Here is a 17,306-nt window from a genome sequence, read left to right on the forward strand (position 1 = left end):
AGAACTAAACCGAACTAAAAACAAACCGTTTATTACTAATTAAAACCAAACCAAACCATTTAATTATTTTGGAACTTATAAACCTTTAAACCATGGCTTAATGGTTCAGTTCGGTTTGAGCCGAAACCAAGCCTATTGCTAGTGCGTAGGACGGTCCTAAAGAACACTTATGTATGGATGGGGGCAACCATGCTTATTCTGTAACACATTAGTTATTGTATCCATGTTTGTAAATTATACATTATTTTTCCCAATTTTTGTTAAGCATCCATCCAAGCTTATCATGGGTTTAGTGTTGTTTGTCAACAAAACTTGAGAGAGAGATAGAGAGCTTTGTTGGTAAGGTTGCCTAATGTAGACTAGAAGGTGATGGTTTCAACCCCTATATTCCACAGTGGCATCCAGTAAATTAAGAGGATATGTATGGGGTAATAGGGAGGTGAGAAAATGGGTCTCAAACCCAAGAGCTAGAGCTAATAATCTAACAACTTACCACTACAGTAATTATGATAAAAAGACAGAGCCTAGATGTATAGAGCTTAGTTGGTGAGGTTGTTCAATGGAGACCAAAGGTCCAAGGTAATTATGATGAAAAAAAAGAGAGCCTAGATGTATAAAGCTTAGTTGGTGAGGTTGTGCAATGGAGACCAAAAGGTCTAGGGTAATTATGATGAAAAAAGAGAGCCTAGATGTATAAAGCTCAGTTGGTGAGGTTGTCCAATGGAGACCAAAAGGTCTAGGGTCTAATCCTTACATCCCACAGTGGCATCCAATGAATTAAGAAGATATATATGGAGAAATAGAGAGGTGTGAAATTTGGGCCTTGAACACAAGATGTAAATTTGGTATCTAACAACTTACCACTATGATAAGCTAATTAAGAGAGAGAGAGAGAGAGAGAGAGAGAGAGAGAGAGAGAGTTCATTACTCTTTGTGAGTCAGTTCGTTCTCTTGTAAGAAATATATATTATGGTAAAATTTGTTACGTAGAGAATTAGATATATTACATGTTATTTACAATAGGTGTCATGAAGAGAGAGTTAGTTTGTTCTTTCGTAAGAAAAATATATTATGGGAATCTTTGTTAAGTAGAGAATGAGATATATTACGTGTTATTTATAATAAGTGTCATGAGGAGAGAGTCGGTTTGTTCTTTCGTAAGAAATACATATTATGGGGAACTTTGTTAAGTAGAGAATGGAATATATTGCATATTATTTAGCATAAGTGACATGAGTTGACAAGATCTAATTTATATGGATATTTCTCATTCTATGCAAGACATCTTAGTAACCATTATAATGTCATATTATTTGTGTTGTCTTGAAGTCATGCATAATATTCCTGATTCCTTACTATCACTTTTTGGTTGAAGAAATCACTCATTTTGTAGAGGTTGAATAAATGCTGGAGATTTATGGCCCTAACCACGCTACTCAACATATTATCTTATGATGCAAATGTGGTTGCAATTTCGTTTATTAGGAGGGTTTATCTTGCTATAATGTATTGTAAGGACAAGTTACAACAAGGGTTTTTAATTCTGTGTTCTTTTAGCATCACGATTCACAATGTTGAAGATAAAAGTAAATATGAGATAAATAAAGACTTTTTAGTAAATAAATAAATAAATAAATAAATAAATTGAAGTTTCTCTTGACAATTGTTCTTTTTCCGATGTACAGTCTCCATTCAATTAGATGTTGTTAGCTTTTTACCGAGGACTACATATATGAATCCTCGGAATTAAGTCCCTCACTCATGAGAGTTATTATTTAAGCAAAATAATAATCGGATCCAATGCATTTGGTCATCAGTCCAACCGACAAACTAGATGTTGTCACTAAACATTGAAATTTGAGGGGCCAACAGCAAAATATAGAAGCCAACATTATTAATCAACATCCTCCACTGTCCAATCTTCAGCTACATCAGCAGCATTGATAAGAACAGCCCCATCGGCAGACTCTCTGCTTTCCTCATCATCCTCTAACAGCACACCATTGTCCTCTTGAATGAAGTCTTCAATCATATCTTCAGTCTTAAAACAACAAAAAAAAACATATGTTTGGCTTTGAAACAGCAAATAAATCGATTAGCTTCACCTTGACCTAATACTGGCATTGACAACCAATCTATCTCAGAAAACATTGAAAAATGCAACTCATAATTTGTTTTGGATAGAGAGTAGATTAAATATATAGGTAGGAAATAGACAATGTCACTAAATTGGTAATAATCAAACCTCATGAAAGCTGTCCCCATTTTCTGTTATGGCATCCGCCTTTAATTCATCAATTATGTTGACTGATCTAGATACCAAATGTTTGGCATAATCACTTGCAGGTGTAAGATTTTCTCTGATGTATTAACACACCAAACCATCAGACGTGAGAGAAGGGTTTCACAAGAAACGGCACAAGAAAAAATGGATTGAACCTTAAAGACTTCATTCTTGTTTCTGCTTCTAATGCCCACTGCCAGTCTGGAAAAAGGTTAGGATATTCTTCTGGGTCTGCCAACGATTCAGACGCCTTCTGATTTATCTACACATTTAAATAGGACACTATCAGCTTCACTATCAACTCTATAGTTAGATATAATAAAATTTTAGTGACACCTTTTTCAGATCATTCCGCCAAAGCTTAACAATCGCTGTGACTTTACTTGGAAGGTATGCTCTGGCCATGAAAGCTGCTTCTGGTATCCGATTACTGCAGAAACCATAAAGACATTTCAGTTTTCTAAATATCATACGTTCATCAACGAAATTTCTGGTCCATAGACATTTACCTATCAACAAGAAGTTGCACACAATCTTCAAGTTGTCCAAGCATGAAGAAGCAAATGAATGCCACATTGATTTTTCCACTTTTACAAGCAATGGAAGCCAGATTTTTCATCCCTGAGACATTAGCTAGTGATGAATATAGTAGAAGCAAGCCACTCAAGTCCTTTGCATTTTTCATGCATTCTTCTGCTACATCCAACTGCAGACAAGGAATTTATGTAAAAAACGAACTTGAGACAAAACAAGCTTAATTGGTGATTATGCACCAGATCACGTTAGACAATGACACTGTCAATGCAAATTTTTCAGGAAACTTGACTTTTAATTCAATCAAGTCAAATGGTTACTTACATCTCCATGCATTTATATACCTTGAATGTTCATATATATCATGCACGTGGACTGGATTTCATAATGACATTGATCCTTGTTGGATATCATTTTGAATATCCAGTGCATTGCACTATTTGTATAAAATTATTGGTTACTGTAATCAGCAAAGAATGAAACATAATTACAAAATTATTTAACAAGATAGACAAAGAGTACAGCTTCCATCAAAATTGTATAGGCTTATTTCAGAATCTGCAAATTTTTAATGTCTATGTTCCTTGTACATCCAGCCAAAACGTTTCTAGAAATCGAAGGGCATATCTTTAAATTCTTGAGATGCGAAGCTTGGATATGAAACCTTATCATGGTGATACTACATTAAACTAAAAGAGTCATTGGCCCCTCCTCTCCTCCTTGGAAGTTGTCATAGGATATTTCCCTCTAAAGACTGTTCAGGCGTAAGTATTAATACAATTCCCCTCTTCATTCAGATGTCCCTTTGTCTCCGTTGTTACCAGCTGAGCAAGGTGATAAGGATGAATGTTTTGTGATCAAATAGAGTGGAATGGAAGTTTGAACCTCGAAAATGATTATTATGAAGATGAAATATAACGTGTATATTCTCCTAGATGGCTGCATGAGATTTCCTCAACTAGTGGCATTGATCAGACCTGCACCAACTAGCAAACATTTGAGATTCCGATGGCATAATATCAGGGTTTCTTTGAGCAACAGCCAGATTAGAAAGAATCGATGATTTATTTCCTATAAAATTAAAACTTAGAAGCAAGATCAGTAGCCTCTTTAAGGTTTCATGCAAGCAACAAGGTAGAATCCTTTGCAGGTATGGCAATCTGATTAGGATTGTCGGTGTTTACAGTTTCAAACAGACAAAGACGCAAGGTCCTGACTAAAACCACATAGATCAGAAAAATCAGACCCCTGCATGTTTTATATACAGTAAAAGCAAAAGAAAAAAATACAAATAGTCCCAACCTTCCCTGAAGACAATGCCAGATCTCCGAGCTGCTTCCATTTGGACTCACTCTGGACTTCCTCAGCAATAGCCTGCCAAATTACTCAAACTCAAAGACCGGATTTAAGAAAAGAAAGTTACAGGAAGGCCTTTATGGGGCATTCCAGAAATACCAACCAGATTACATGGCGCTCAACTTATAAACCAGCTTCAGGAATGCCTCACAAGGAGGCGATAAAATAATGAGGGGCAAGGGAGGTCAAGATAAATTAAAGAGAACCTTTGCAACTTCTAATCTTCCCAATTGAACAGCAAGATCAAACTTGTAGTCAAGATCAGTCACTATTGCAAGAGCTTCTTCAATCATATTACGGGACTCCAGAAAATGGGCAACACTGTAACCAAATTAGTAAGAACATTTATGGTAAATACAAAAAATGAATAAAGAGGTGTTTGGTATTAATTTATGCTCCAGAAGAAAAAAATCATAATCATTTTGCCTATTGTATTGCTCTTTGGGTATTGTTGGAAGCACTTCTTCAGCTCTTTCCATGTCTCCCCTCATGATAAGAGTCTTGTACTCAATCAGACTAAGTGACAGTGTATAACTCATGATGCTGCAAGTTAACACATTATAGAGAACCCCAAGCTTCAGTTACAATTTAGGAAATGCTACCGGATACAAAAGCAACTGAAGGCTTACTTGAACTCTTTGTCAATAAAATAGATTCTGCTTTGACTTGCAAGATATCCAAGTAGATACATTGGATGATCTAGATGGTACATTGTTGTAACCTGTGAAACGATATGTACTAAGCATAAAGTGAACTAATTCTAGATATTAAAAATTACATGTTACTAGTTTACCTCTCCTCCAACACAGTAGTTCAATCGCCATGTTGAATTGTTATAAATAAAGCAATCACCAATCCATATACCAGTTCGTACACGCTCTGAAATTTCATGCAAAAGTTCAAATGCATCCTCAACTCCTTGTTCATCAAGGGAACTTCCAGCATCTACATGAGCAGCCACAATATCTCTCTGTGACAAGAAGCAGTGCAGTAAACAAGTGATATGAATGCACAACAAGTAATAATAAATGCCACTGATCATAAACAAGTTAATGTTGGTAAGCCCCTCAATTAACAAAGAGTTCACTTACATTAGAATTTTGATTCACTTACATTATATTTCAGTATATAAAAGGAGCTGTCACTTGCAATTGTTACCAAATCACCACTGTCAGCCCAATAAATATCCTGCATAGATTGCGTAATACCCAGCAGTTGTCTTAATAAACAGAAACAATATGTGCATTTGTGTAGAAAAAAATTGAAACGCTTCTTATAATAACTACTTATACATTATTTGACACTATAGTCAAGAAGGTTTCTGGATATGCTGCTGGCAATGGCAGTACTTCATGCAGATTCAACTTAAATGATAACGTTTGCAGACATGTAGTTTATGCATGTCGCCAAGGAAACTAACATAAAATATTGAGGGACAACACTTCTAATTCTTAGCATGGGGTTTTGACCTCCAGGCCACTATCATTAAAATCATCAGTTACTACATTTTTCATTGCGTTCTATCATGGGAAATTTGTGGTCCTGCTCTATTATTTCCTTATGACATTTTGCCCTGTTCTCATCTCTATGTTTCCTTCAATATCACCACTTTTGCTTAGAGCAATCAAGAAAACATTTCCTATTAACATTAATGGTTCTTTGACAATTTTATGATCCTTATAGCAAGATAAAACTAAGACATTTCTTGTTTCCATGTTAATTTTGGGATGAGCATAACGATCATAGCTACCTTCACTTTTACATCTATACGCCGAATCAAATGAAATTCTGACCAGTCATAAAAGCACACAAAATCATTTGAACGAAGAGCAAGCAGGGCTCCTCCATAAATACCCTCAGCAGAAAATGTAGGCCGAATGCTTTTCCTCTCCTGTCATGAATAAAGATAACAAGATTTTGAAATTATTTTTCAAAGTATGTAAAGATTGTGATAATCATAAAATATAGGATTGTGATTTTGTTAGGGAATGTTGTATAAACTTTTTAGAATCATCAGCCAGCATATCATCTGCGAACCATTCTCCCTTTCCTAACACAATTTTTTGAAGAGGGGCAACATGCATAGAACTTTTATGTTAAGGTAGTGATACAAAAATGGAACACAGAATTTCTGATGCATATCCCCGCCAAGCACAAATGGCAGGCGAACAGAAAAAGTAATCAGTACATTGCAATAGACTCTTATAAGTATGAGTATGAGCCTTGCTTCACCTTTTGAGACTGGAAATTTAAAAAATATTAATACAAGTGGATAAGTGCCTATGTTTACCTTTTGTAAGCCTACTATACCCAACTACCATATATACCATAGCCTTGATTAGCATGACATCCCTACTAGCATGATCATTCGCCGAGAGTAGGTGAGCCCCATCTTAAAAGAGCAAACTGCAATTCCCAGTGCAAGCTGTGATGGGCACACAGCCTAGAAGCTCCCATACATCAGAATAAATGTAAATAATAGCACATGTATTCCGTCATGGTTTTCTCAATTGAAACAAATTTATGTGAGAGAAATTTATCCATTGACCGTGGAGAAGTTTGGATTCAAATAATCACAATTGAAATTTATTGAAACTTTGTCTTTAAAACATAATTAATTCAACTACATCTTGATATTAACAACACCAGTACCTGAAATGATTTGTTGAATATCTTAATCTTTGACATGCTCTCTCGAATGGCATACTCCCCATCCACAGACCAGGCAAACTCCAGGGCAGACCCAAAAGATCTATTCCTCCACGCTAGTGCTGTATAGATTATGTACTCTCCATCCCCACAAACTACAACAAATCTCCCATTTGGATTGTGCTTCAAACTCTATGAATATATAAATAAGAATGGTTATATATGTGGAGACCAATACACCAACTTTACACAAAATAAACCCTGAGAAAACAGAAAATGCCATTTTACTTGATTTCAATAACGTAACTTAAACCAAGTTGGAGTAAACTTTGATAACATTGAACTTGAGGATATGAGAGAAGCCAATGATAACTTACTAAATAGTCTCAACTGCAGTAAGAAAAACTACTCCTGTCCTGATACGTGATATTGATTTAGTAAATGATGTGAATCTAAACTCATAAGGTTTTACCACAGATACTGGTAGCATACACAATACAAATTCAACCATTTCTTCAAGATACAGATCTGAGATACCCATTCTATACAGGGGTATACTTCAGAAGACATTTTCCCAGGGTTGAGATCGTTTTCATAGTACTGAAGTGTACGGCATCAAATCATCCAGTTAGCGATGTAGCTGCTATTATGTAGCATAGATGGTGTACAGTTACAGATTATGAAGTCCCTAGGCCTTTCATAACCATAGAAAAACACATGCATATCTACTGTAAAATCTGTAACTAATAACATCATTAAGTGACAATAAGTGAATCTTAATCCTAGCCGGATTCCAGATGGATTTTTCATATCCTAGCCATTACCACTAATGGGGTCTCAGAGACAGATATCAAATACTATATTTATTGATGAGTTCTACACAGGAAATGGACAAAGAGATAAGATTTTTGGAGAAAAGGGAAATGATTTGCAAGAAGAGAGGTGTACTAGGCTACAGAAAGTGTATACAATTTCGCACTTTATGAAAGTGAGACCAAGGATTGCAAATATACACAGATCCATACAAATCAAATGGGAGATCTAAAAAATGACATTTTTCATATCTCAAAATAAACTCACTTGTGGATAAATATCACAGTTGCCAAGCTCCTTCACAGCTAACGGCAATCTCTCACCATCAACAACCTGTAAATCATGATAAACCTAATCATATAAGGATGAAAACGTGAACCAAATATGACCTGCATAATTCTAGAGTAAAGATGTGAAAGTTCAAAGAAACTATCTACCAGTTTATTTGCCTACTAGCTAAAAATGAAGAACAAACTTGAAATAAATAGCATTAATAATGTATGTGTAATTAGGATAAACCTTGAACAACTTACACATGGAAATAGTAAGGTGATATACTAAAAATTATTAGATGAAGTTAGTGTAAAAATAAGAAATTAAACTTTTCAAGCTTTCAGTAGGAATTATGAATTCCATGCTCCTATTTTTAGATACTAAGGTATATGTTCTGAGCTTTCAAAACCTGATTGTATAACTTACTACAAAGAAGAAAAAAACAGTAGGAAATACTATACATACATTTGCCTTTTCCTCAGCTTCTTAGAAAAACTATTACTTAGGAAGCTAATACCTCATCAAGCCCATTTGATTTGACATTCACGGTTAGAATTTCACTCTGTTTGGCCCAGATTATCTTGCCATTATTATCCATACTAGCAATGGGCTGATTTTTCCCTATTTTTATCATAATAGTACCCTCATCATATCCTATTGCAACCCTGCAAGTGTTCAAATTGCGGCTTTAATTCTAACATTAATAAGACATTCAAACCCACTATAAGATATTTACAAACCTATTGGAGCTCTTTTGGCATCCAAGAGCCCATACTCGTTCAAGACCATAGTTCAAAGTGTTCTCAAGCCTATTACATACCATTAAACAAGTAGCACATTAGCATAAAAATGAGCAAAGATAGATTTATGAATTATAGATTTCCATAGCGAGACGTTACAAGTCTCATTCCATGTGTTACATGATTCCACAGCTTTAGTATCCCTTATGTTTAATATAATTTCCCCTCAGTCTATGAAATGAATGTGAGAATGGAATTTGCTAGTTATACTTCAATCAATGCCAAGCATGTGTGGCATTCAGTCTAAAGCTGGTATTCTTCAACAAGCTCTATAGCAGTTTATCTTAGGAACAAAGACTTGAAACAAACAATAAAAACCCAACTATTTCTAGACTTTGAATCTGGAACCTCACAAATGCTCTTTCCTTCACTTCTGTAAGTATCTGAAAATGATGCTTTTCCTTCAGAAAACCCATGCCTAATTCATATTATCAGCTCATATAAACTATTATTTCCTATATAAATTTCTGCATAACACTTAGATATGCATGCATAAGCACAACTAGAAGATTCATTCACACACTTCAAAGTAATGCATACATTATGATATAGATAGGAATGCTTGAACTTGCCTGTAGGTAGTTGCATGCCACACACGAACTGTTCCATCCTCTGAACCAGTTAGAATAATAGGCAACTCGGGGTGAAAGCAAACAGCAGAAATATTATGAGTATGCCCTTCCAATGTCTGGACGCAACTCTTGGTTTGATAGTCCCAAACCTGCTCTGACAAGAATTTATGAATCAATATATTTAGTACTTACAGAATTTCGAGAAAACATCATGCAGCTCTTGAGCACAGTTTATACACCTTAGCAGTGTGATCATCTGAACCTGTGATCAGGTAAGGTCTGTCACCACCTGTGAAATAGTCTACACAATTTATGCCTTGCGTATGGGCATCCAGACTAAAGTTGGGTTCAGGAGATGCTAGATTCCAGATCTGTTATCAGTGCCATTTTCACAATCTAAGAACAAATATCAAATCCAAATGGAAGATTACCCAAATACTTTCTATCCAACATCATACCTTAATGGTTCTATCAAGTGACACACTTGCAAAGGTATTTTTGTCCTTTGGATTGAAAGCTACTTGCATCACATAGTGTGAATGACCTTCAAATACTTGAGTACAGGCCCAACCCTTGTCCCAGTCCCAAAGTTTGATCGACATGTCATCTGAAGATGATAGCACATATGGTAGCGTAGGATGTACTGCCACACATCTGATATAGTCCATGTGAGCTTCAAACGTTTTAACTTTGTCCATTGTATTATAGTTGTACACTCTAATATGCATATCATCTGAGGATGCCACAATCCATTGTTTCCGTGGAATAAATTTGGCTGATCGAACTGTATTATTCAAATTCATCTTGATGTGTTAAGAACCATATCTGAATTATGGCGATTTCAATAAACGAGTTTCCAATAAGGGATGATTAATAAGGATAATCACCTGGAAGTTCTGTTATCTCAAAAGATTTCACTAAGCTCTGGCCATAATAATAAGTACGGGTTGTCAGACATAAAATCAGACAGAAACGGCTTGTACATTGAAGGTTCACTATAACTACATATACCTTGGATTGATAATTCCAGATGCAAACACTGCCGGTGTATAGCCCTGTTAGTATCCTGTAATACCAAGATGAGATGGTCTAAGGATCTATTTATGAACAATCACTTAGGCCAAATAAAGGGACATGAATTAATAAAGTGAAATACCATGGCTCTGTTGGATGAAGGTCAACAGATTTCACACGGTCTGACCTTTGGGCAAGTTTACGCTGTGGAGTACACCGCATAACATTCAGAAAGAGTACAAATGTTAATCCAATTCATTTGAATGCCAAAGCTCAGTCACAATAATAAGCATTAGAAAAAAAATACCTTTATCTCCAAACGTAATTGCTGCAAATACAACCATGAAACAATAAGTAGATATTATTAGTTCAGAACCTCAAGATTGCATTGAGCTTCTGCTGTAGCACAGTTGATGCTTTTCCATGTTCTTTTAACATGTTATACTTAGAGATGTGAAGCATATTGTCTCAATGAAATATTTCCCATTTGATAAATACTTTATGTGCAAATAGATTTTCCATCATCACAATTCACATATACTTTATCTATGTGAAGCACCAGATTTCTCTTCGAATTTCATTTTCTATTCTGTAAATTATTTTATTCTTAGCTTCTTTTGGAGTTTATAGTTTTGTTCCTCGTTTACACAAGATGTTCAAGTAGAATGTTTTGTAAATGTAAGAAGATAGATCACAAAAATATATATGACACTTATATTTCCAGTAAATTGAAGGAACCATGCTAAATCATGTTCTACTTTGCAAGTAATGAAATCAGGCAGGCCCTATGAGAAGAAAATCAAACACAAATAAACATAGCGAAAGGTCCAAAAAAATACAACATGAAAAGATAAGACACCAAAAAGAAGAAACATCATGTCAACCTGCAAAAATTATCAGAATAGAGATAAATAGTGGAAATAACTTTGTTTTAGTCATAACATGCCAAACATTATCAAACCATAACTCTCTATCTCTCTCTCTCTCTCTCTCTCTCTCTCATGGATGTTAAAAACAAAGCTACCTCTCAGAGAATACATATTATTCTTTAAGTTTATAAAAAAAAGATTATCTAAAATCTGTCTATGGAACTTGTTGAGGGAGGTAAAACACCCAATCAAACCACCAATTTATCTAGAATTTTACCACCAGAGATATCTTATAAAAAAACAAATGTCTCTCTAAAATTTTGGACTCAATAAGAAGTAATTTCAAATCCAGGAAGCTAGATTGCTACTTAACAAGGAAGACGACAGCTTGCCATGACTCCACATTAGCTATAAAGCTGAACCCAATGCTGACTGGACTGACCACGTGCTGATCCCAGGGTCTATAGGCGTTGATTCATTCAGTCTAGGGATCATTGTCCCTTGGCCATTCTACATTGGCCATGCAATGTTGTCTTCCCAATATCAAGAACTCCAGGAGAGATTCTATATAATTATTAAATGTGGTGACAATATTAAGATCCAAGGTTACCTATTTCAAAACCTAATCAAACCGCCATAGAATTCCAACATTGCTAAACCAAACATTACACAGAATTCTTCCAAATCTCCTTCTTCCTTACTCGCTTAGAAAACACATTTGTCATGTGTTATTTATTAGAAACTTGCATGAAGGAGAAAATCAAGATCCAAGCTTGCTATAGTTGCGTAGTAAATGTAAAAACAAATCAGACATTAAAAATACATATGTTGTTCAGTTCTAAAAGTCATTTAGCCTCTTAAAAGACATTAATATATTTCTCAGAAAATACATATTTGTCTTTTGCAACTGTTCATAAAATCACGAAGAGAAAGGATCAAGATCCTAAGTTACCATTTGAAGTCCTAATTTGGCTTCCATAGTTTCACAACAATCATAGTAATTTAGTAAATAACGTTAAACTATATGCAGCCTACCATTCCTCGAATCCTCTCTAGATCTCTATCTCTCTCACCAACTCTTGTTGTTTATGCATTTATGAATTGGAACAGTAGTTGACAAATTTGTGTAGAAAATGCACAAAACTTATGAGTGGCTTGGAAAGCTTTTCCATGCATAGTAAATTGAGTGTAAATGGCTCTAAAACAGAAGTTATGCTTGTGAAGACTAAAAATAAGCATAAACGGATTGTCTACAATAATGAGCCACTTGAAATAGTAGAAAGCTTAAAATATAATGGGGTTGAGGTTCCCTTCAATCATAGCTGGAATGAATGCGCTCTTCACAGCTCAGCAACAAGAAAGGGGTTACTATGCATTCGAGAACTTATGTAATGAAAAATAAATAAAATGTTGGGTTCTCAAGGAATATTTCTTTGGCACCTTTTTAACACCAATGCTTCTCTATGGGGGATTGAAGCACAAGGAGGTAGTATCCCCAAATCAAGTTGGAAATAGTTTGAAGTTTCTTCACGAAAAGTTACAACTGTCATACATGCTCTTACTTCCAGAGACTGGATCACTTCCCATCGAGATCATGGGCATGGAGAGGGTTACCAAATGCATGCTTAAGGTTCAAAACAATCCCTTGTGTCAACTTCCGCAAATTACACAGAAGCAAGTTAAAAAGAGACACAAAGCAAAATTTTGGGGTATGGATGGATGCAAGATATAAAAAACTGGTTTGGGAGATGAGATGCATTACACTTGTCTTATGATGGCTCAATAGATTCCTCAATGAATGAGGATTTTTTGCAACATCAATGTTTCACAGCTTAGGAGGTGTAGAGGCTCATGCTTCAAACATCATATTACACTGCACCAAGCTAGAAACATCTTCTTGAAGAGACAAATCACACTCACCGAAAACATGCTAGATCCCTTTCTCTCATCAGCCATTGTACCAGTGCTTCCATATGACTTAGCTTGCATTATACTTGATATGAGACAATGCAATGGGGACATGCAAAGAACACTTGTCTAGTCAACTATCCATATTTTTCTCTGTGGATAGTTGTTCTCCACTACAATGCTCCACCTTCAAACACATTTGAGTTTGCTCTCCTCAGATTTCTCTATGGTACCATAGATTATAATTGACCTTCAAGAAGAATGATAAAATCTTTCTACGTCAAAAAATGTGCATTCGTCTCTAGAAATTCAGCTAGAAACACCAAAAGGAGAGGACCAAGATCCAGGGGTCACCATTTTTTATCCTAATTAGTATGCCACCATAGCTGCATAAAATTCATAATAACTCATAAAACTTTGCCAAACATAACTTAGTCAAGATATCAATAATTTCCTTGAAGATTTTGACCCTCAATTGTCTCTCTTAGGTAATACCAATTTGTGTTGTCAAATTTAACACAAAATCGCAGAAAGAAGGGAATTATAATCCAAATTTCCCATTTTTTAATCCTACTCATGCTTCCATAGCTGAGTGTCACTCATAATAAACCATAATGTATCCTATAATTCATCCAGACCTCCCAGAAGATGTGATCCTCTCTTTCTCTCTTCTCATCAAATTCTCTCTTAAAGAATACAGATTTTCCTATTGAAATTCATGAGAATCAACGTTCAAATTTTACATATCTCAATCATGCAATCATAGTGAATAGCATTCATAATAATCCAGTAAACATTGTTAAACCATAATGTAGCCTAATTTTCTTTTTTACTAGTTCAAGATCTGGATCTGTCTCACTCTCTCTCTCTCTCAGACAGAATGCAGATACACGCTTTAATTTTGCTCAGAAAGGAGAGGATCAAAGATCCGGAAGTTACCATTTTGAGGTTCTGATTGACAGATCGGAAGGGATGAAAGAAGATCTACCAATGGTGGCTTTTCGAACTGATTCACTGCGGATCAAATGGAAGCTCGGATCGGATCAGCTCTTGGATCGGTGCAAGCTTCCACTAACTTTGTATTTGGTTTCGCGTTTATGTATTAATTAGTTAAATCTGAGGTTTCAACAAATCCTCGAGTTACCCCCTTCATATTCTAGAAATTCCCAATATGCCCTTCATTTTCCGTGTTTTTAAAAGGGCAAAGTGCCTTGATCAAAAGATTAGACTTTAAGAGGTGATGATGATTGGACTACACATTCCGAGTAAGGACATCCAATGTTCTAATGAAACACTTGGACATTTATTTATTTATTATTTTTCCAACATTGGTTTATATTATGTTTAAAGTGATTTACATGAAATTTCAACATTGATTTTTACCTTTTTAATTGCTATAGACTTACATATGTCCCAAAGTATTAGTAATAACTGTTATACATGGCCACATGCCTCATGTCGGTGGAAGAAAATACCCATAGTGGTGGCTGATACCCCCAACGTATACAAAATACCTTCATCCTTTCCCATCTCTTCTAAAAAACCTCTTGCTTTCGAAAGACTACATCTGAATCACCTTTGAAACACTTGGACATTTATATGGATCAATTCATTATTACAATGAAGTGATTGGAGGATTTGAGAAATCAATTGAGTATTATACAAGAACCGATTGAGTGTTATGCACTATAATGATGTAACCATATGTGTTGATTAATCAATTAAGCATCGAATATGAAGCAATTACACGTTGTCATGAAATTAAGTAAACAAGTATCACATGCATAAATTGGATTGAATTGGATGAAATTGAGGATGAGTGGGTCGAATTAGGACAAAGTGGTGCAATTGAATGAGTAATTAACAATTAGAACAATGAGAATGCGGTTAAACAAGAGGATGGGAGTATATTAGAGAGAAGGATGTCTATGTAGACAAGGGGTGAGCGGATGAACAAGTGGATGAGCAAAGTTGAAATAGACAATAGTGATATATTCTTAATACACTCCCTATTTAAGACCTTCTAACATATAGTGTGCATGTGTTTAAAGTGTTATGGAATTCATATTCCTAGGTTAAGCGTCGAGACAAGTGTATTGATCAATAGAATTACAAGCTTAGAAATCTTGATCAACAAAGGATATCATACGAGGTCCTCAATACTTGGCTACTTTGATAGACATAAACAAGTACCCTAATTTTGCAATCGAGGTTCATAGTGCTCAAACAAGGTTTTGTCAAGATGTTAACCCACTTTGGGTAAAGTCTACGAATTGGTCTATATGACCTATGGTTTTAATAAACTACAATATTCCACAATGGTTATTAGTAGATTTCTCTAGAAAAAGTAATTAAAGGCATGTTAAAGCTAAAACTAATGCAGACTACGCATTGTTATTCGAGATTCGAAGTATGTTCCAAGCTTTCAATGAGTGGAAAGAATGCACATCCCACATATAGTTGTAGAGGGTCATCATTGACCAATTGAAGAAGATGGTGGATGGCAATCATTTCAAGTTTCTTCTTATAAATCATCTACTTCATACTTGTGGTCAAATAAGCGCCTTAGGCCCTTCACATGACTCAAAATGGACATGATGCATGACGATGAAACAATGAAATGCTTCCCAAAGTAATAAAAGAAATTGTCAATCTTCTATATACTTCCCTATTGTTAATTATTTGCCTGACATCTCACTTTCGATAGGCCCTTCACATGACTCAAAATGGACATGATGCGTGGCGATGAAACAATGAAATGCTTCCCAAGGTAATAAAAGAACTTGTCAATCTTCTATATACTTTCCTATTGTTAATTATTTGCATGACATCTCACTTTCGATAAGCCCTTCACATGACTCAAAATGGACATGATGCATGGCAATGAAACAATGAAATGCTTCCCAAGGTAATAAAAGAACTTGTCAATCTTCTATATACTTTCCTATTGTTAATTATTTGCATGACATCTCACTTTCGATAAGCCCTTCACATGACTCAAAATGGACATGATGCATGGCGATGAAACAATGAAATGCTTCCCAAGGTAATAAAAGAACTTGTCAATCTTCTATATACTTTCCTATTGTTGATTATTTGCATGACATCTCACTTTCGATAAGCCCTTCACATGACTCAAAATGGACATGATGCATGGCGATGAAACAATGAAATGCTTCCCAAAGTAATAAAAGAAATTTTCAATCTTCTATATACTTCCCTATTGTTAATTATTTGCTTGACATCTCACTTTCAATGTTACAGTTCAGGATACACTAAATGCTCCTTGTAGAGAGAGAGAGAGAGAGAGAGAGAGTCTCACAATCTTGGCCATTTCATGTATGCCTAAAGGTTGCACAATGTATTATGAAACCCATGATATTACATTACTTGCCATTGTTGCCATGGACAAAGAAGGCTTTGCATTTTTCTTTTGCAACCTCTTCGATATTTGTTGTGGAGGACAAGGGATAAGATGAGAATCACATGGGTTGCGTGAAATCATCTAGCAACCCCTAAGCTCTTCGGGTGAGCTGGAATATTGTAGAACATTGGACTTCTCTATAGACAATTCACACAGGTTTACCTAAAAACAAAAATGGAGATCGTTTTCCTATTTCTAAGGTATTGGGGATTACGTCATAATTGGGATATGTGCAATGATTTTGTATTTGATGGTAGGCATGGAGACAAAGCATATCTACGAAGTTGGAAGTGGCAAATTTCTTTATTGGTGGAAGTAGAAATTCTTTCCTCATTGGAGTGTTTGTCTTGCCTATTGGCAATTCAGCATGTTCCACTACCCATGTCGTTAGTGGGTGACTTTACTCAATTGTGAGGCTCATTGTAAGTAGTGTTTTTACACACATTATCAATATAATTATGTGTTTCACCATAGAGAGAGAGAGAGAGAGAGAGAGAGAGCTTTCTAGTAGCTTTGCATCTTAAAGAAATCAAGCACACACTTAGAAATCTTTAGAAGCCCTAAGTCATCCTTTTTCTTCTCCTAAAATGCTTCCACCGATAGTATGTTAGCAAACATTCTTTTTCATACAAATGCATATGTTACAAAAACATTCTTATGTATTTTTTTTACACTTTTTACCTTAACTTTCTTACCTTTAAAAAAATTTACCTTATAATAAATAATGAATAAGAAAGTGTGGTATTTACCATACTTCGAGGGTGTTTACTATACTCAAATGATTGAAACATTCTTGAATGTTAATGCACG

At 35.3% G+C, this 17,306-nt stretch overlaps 1 protein-coding gene across 1 annotated transcript; it reads right to left on the reverse strand.

The window, feature by feature from the left end:
* Positions 1-1,620: 1,620 nt before the first annotated feature.
* Positions 1,621-14,159, reverse strand: LOC147864920 (coatomer subunit beta'-1-like). The gene is made up of 24 exons (XM_087317580.1): positions 14,012-14,159; positions 10,603-10,623; positions 10,438-10,499; positions 10,293-10,347; positions 10,169-10,205; positions 9,740-10,065; positions 9,521-9,652; positions 9,282-9,430; positions 8,650-8,718; positions 8,427-8,574; positions 7,904-7,969; positions 6,827-7,015; positions 5,925-6,065; positions 5,288-5,362; positions 4,968-5,144; positions 4,804-4,895; positions 4,601-4,717; positions 4,381-4,495; positions 4,121-4,192; positions 2,794-2,990; positions 2,621-2,714; positions 2,440-2,546; positions 2,246-2,360; positions 1,621-2,041 (listed from the first exon to the last, which is right to left on the reverse strand). The coding sequence occupies exons 1-24, from the start codon at positions 14,012-14,014 to the stop codon at positions 1,895-1,897; spliced, it is 2,706 nt and encodes a 901-aa protein (XP_087173706.1). The 5' UTR covers positions 14,015-14,159; the 3' UTR covers positions 1,621-1,894.
* Between the last annotated feature and the right edge of the window lie 3,147 nt (positions 14,160-17,306).

Source organism: Azolla caroliniana, unplaced genomic scaffold, assembly GCF_043228905.1.
Source record: "Azolla caroliniana isolate FFs.n. ecotype wild unplaced genomic scaffold, voAzoCaro1.0.p SCAF_4, whole genome shotgun sequence".
NCBI classification, from domain to species: Eukaryota; Viridiplantae; Streptophyta; class Polypodiopsida; order Salviniales; family Salviniaceae; genus Azolla; species Azolla caroliniana.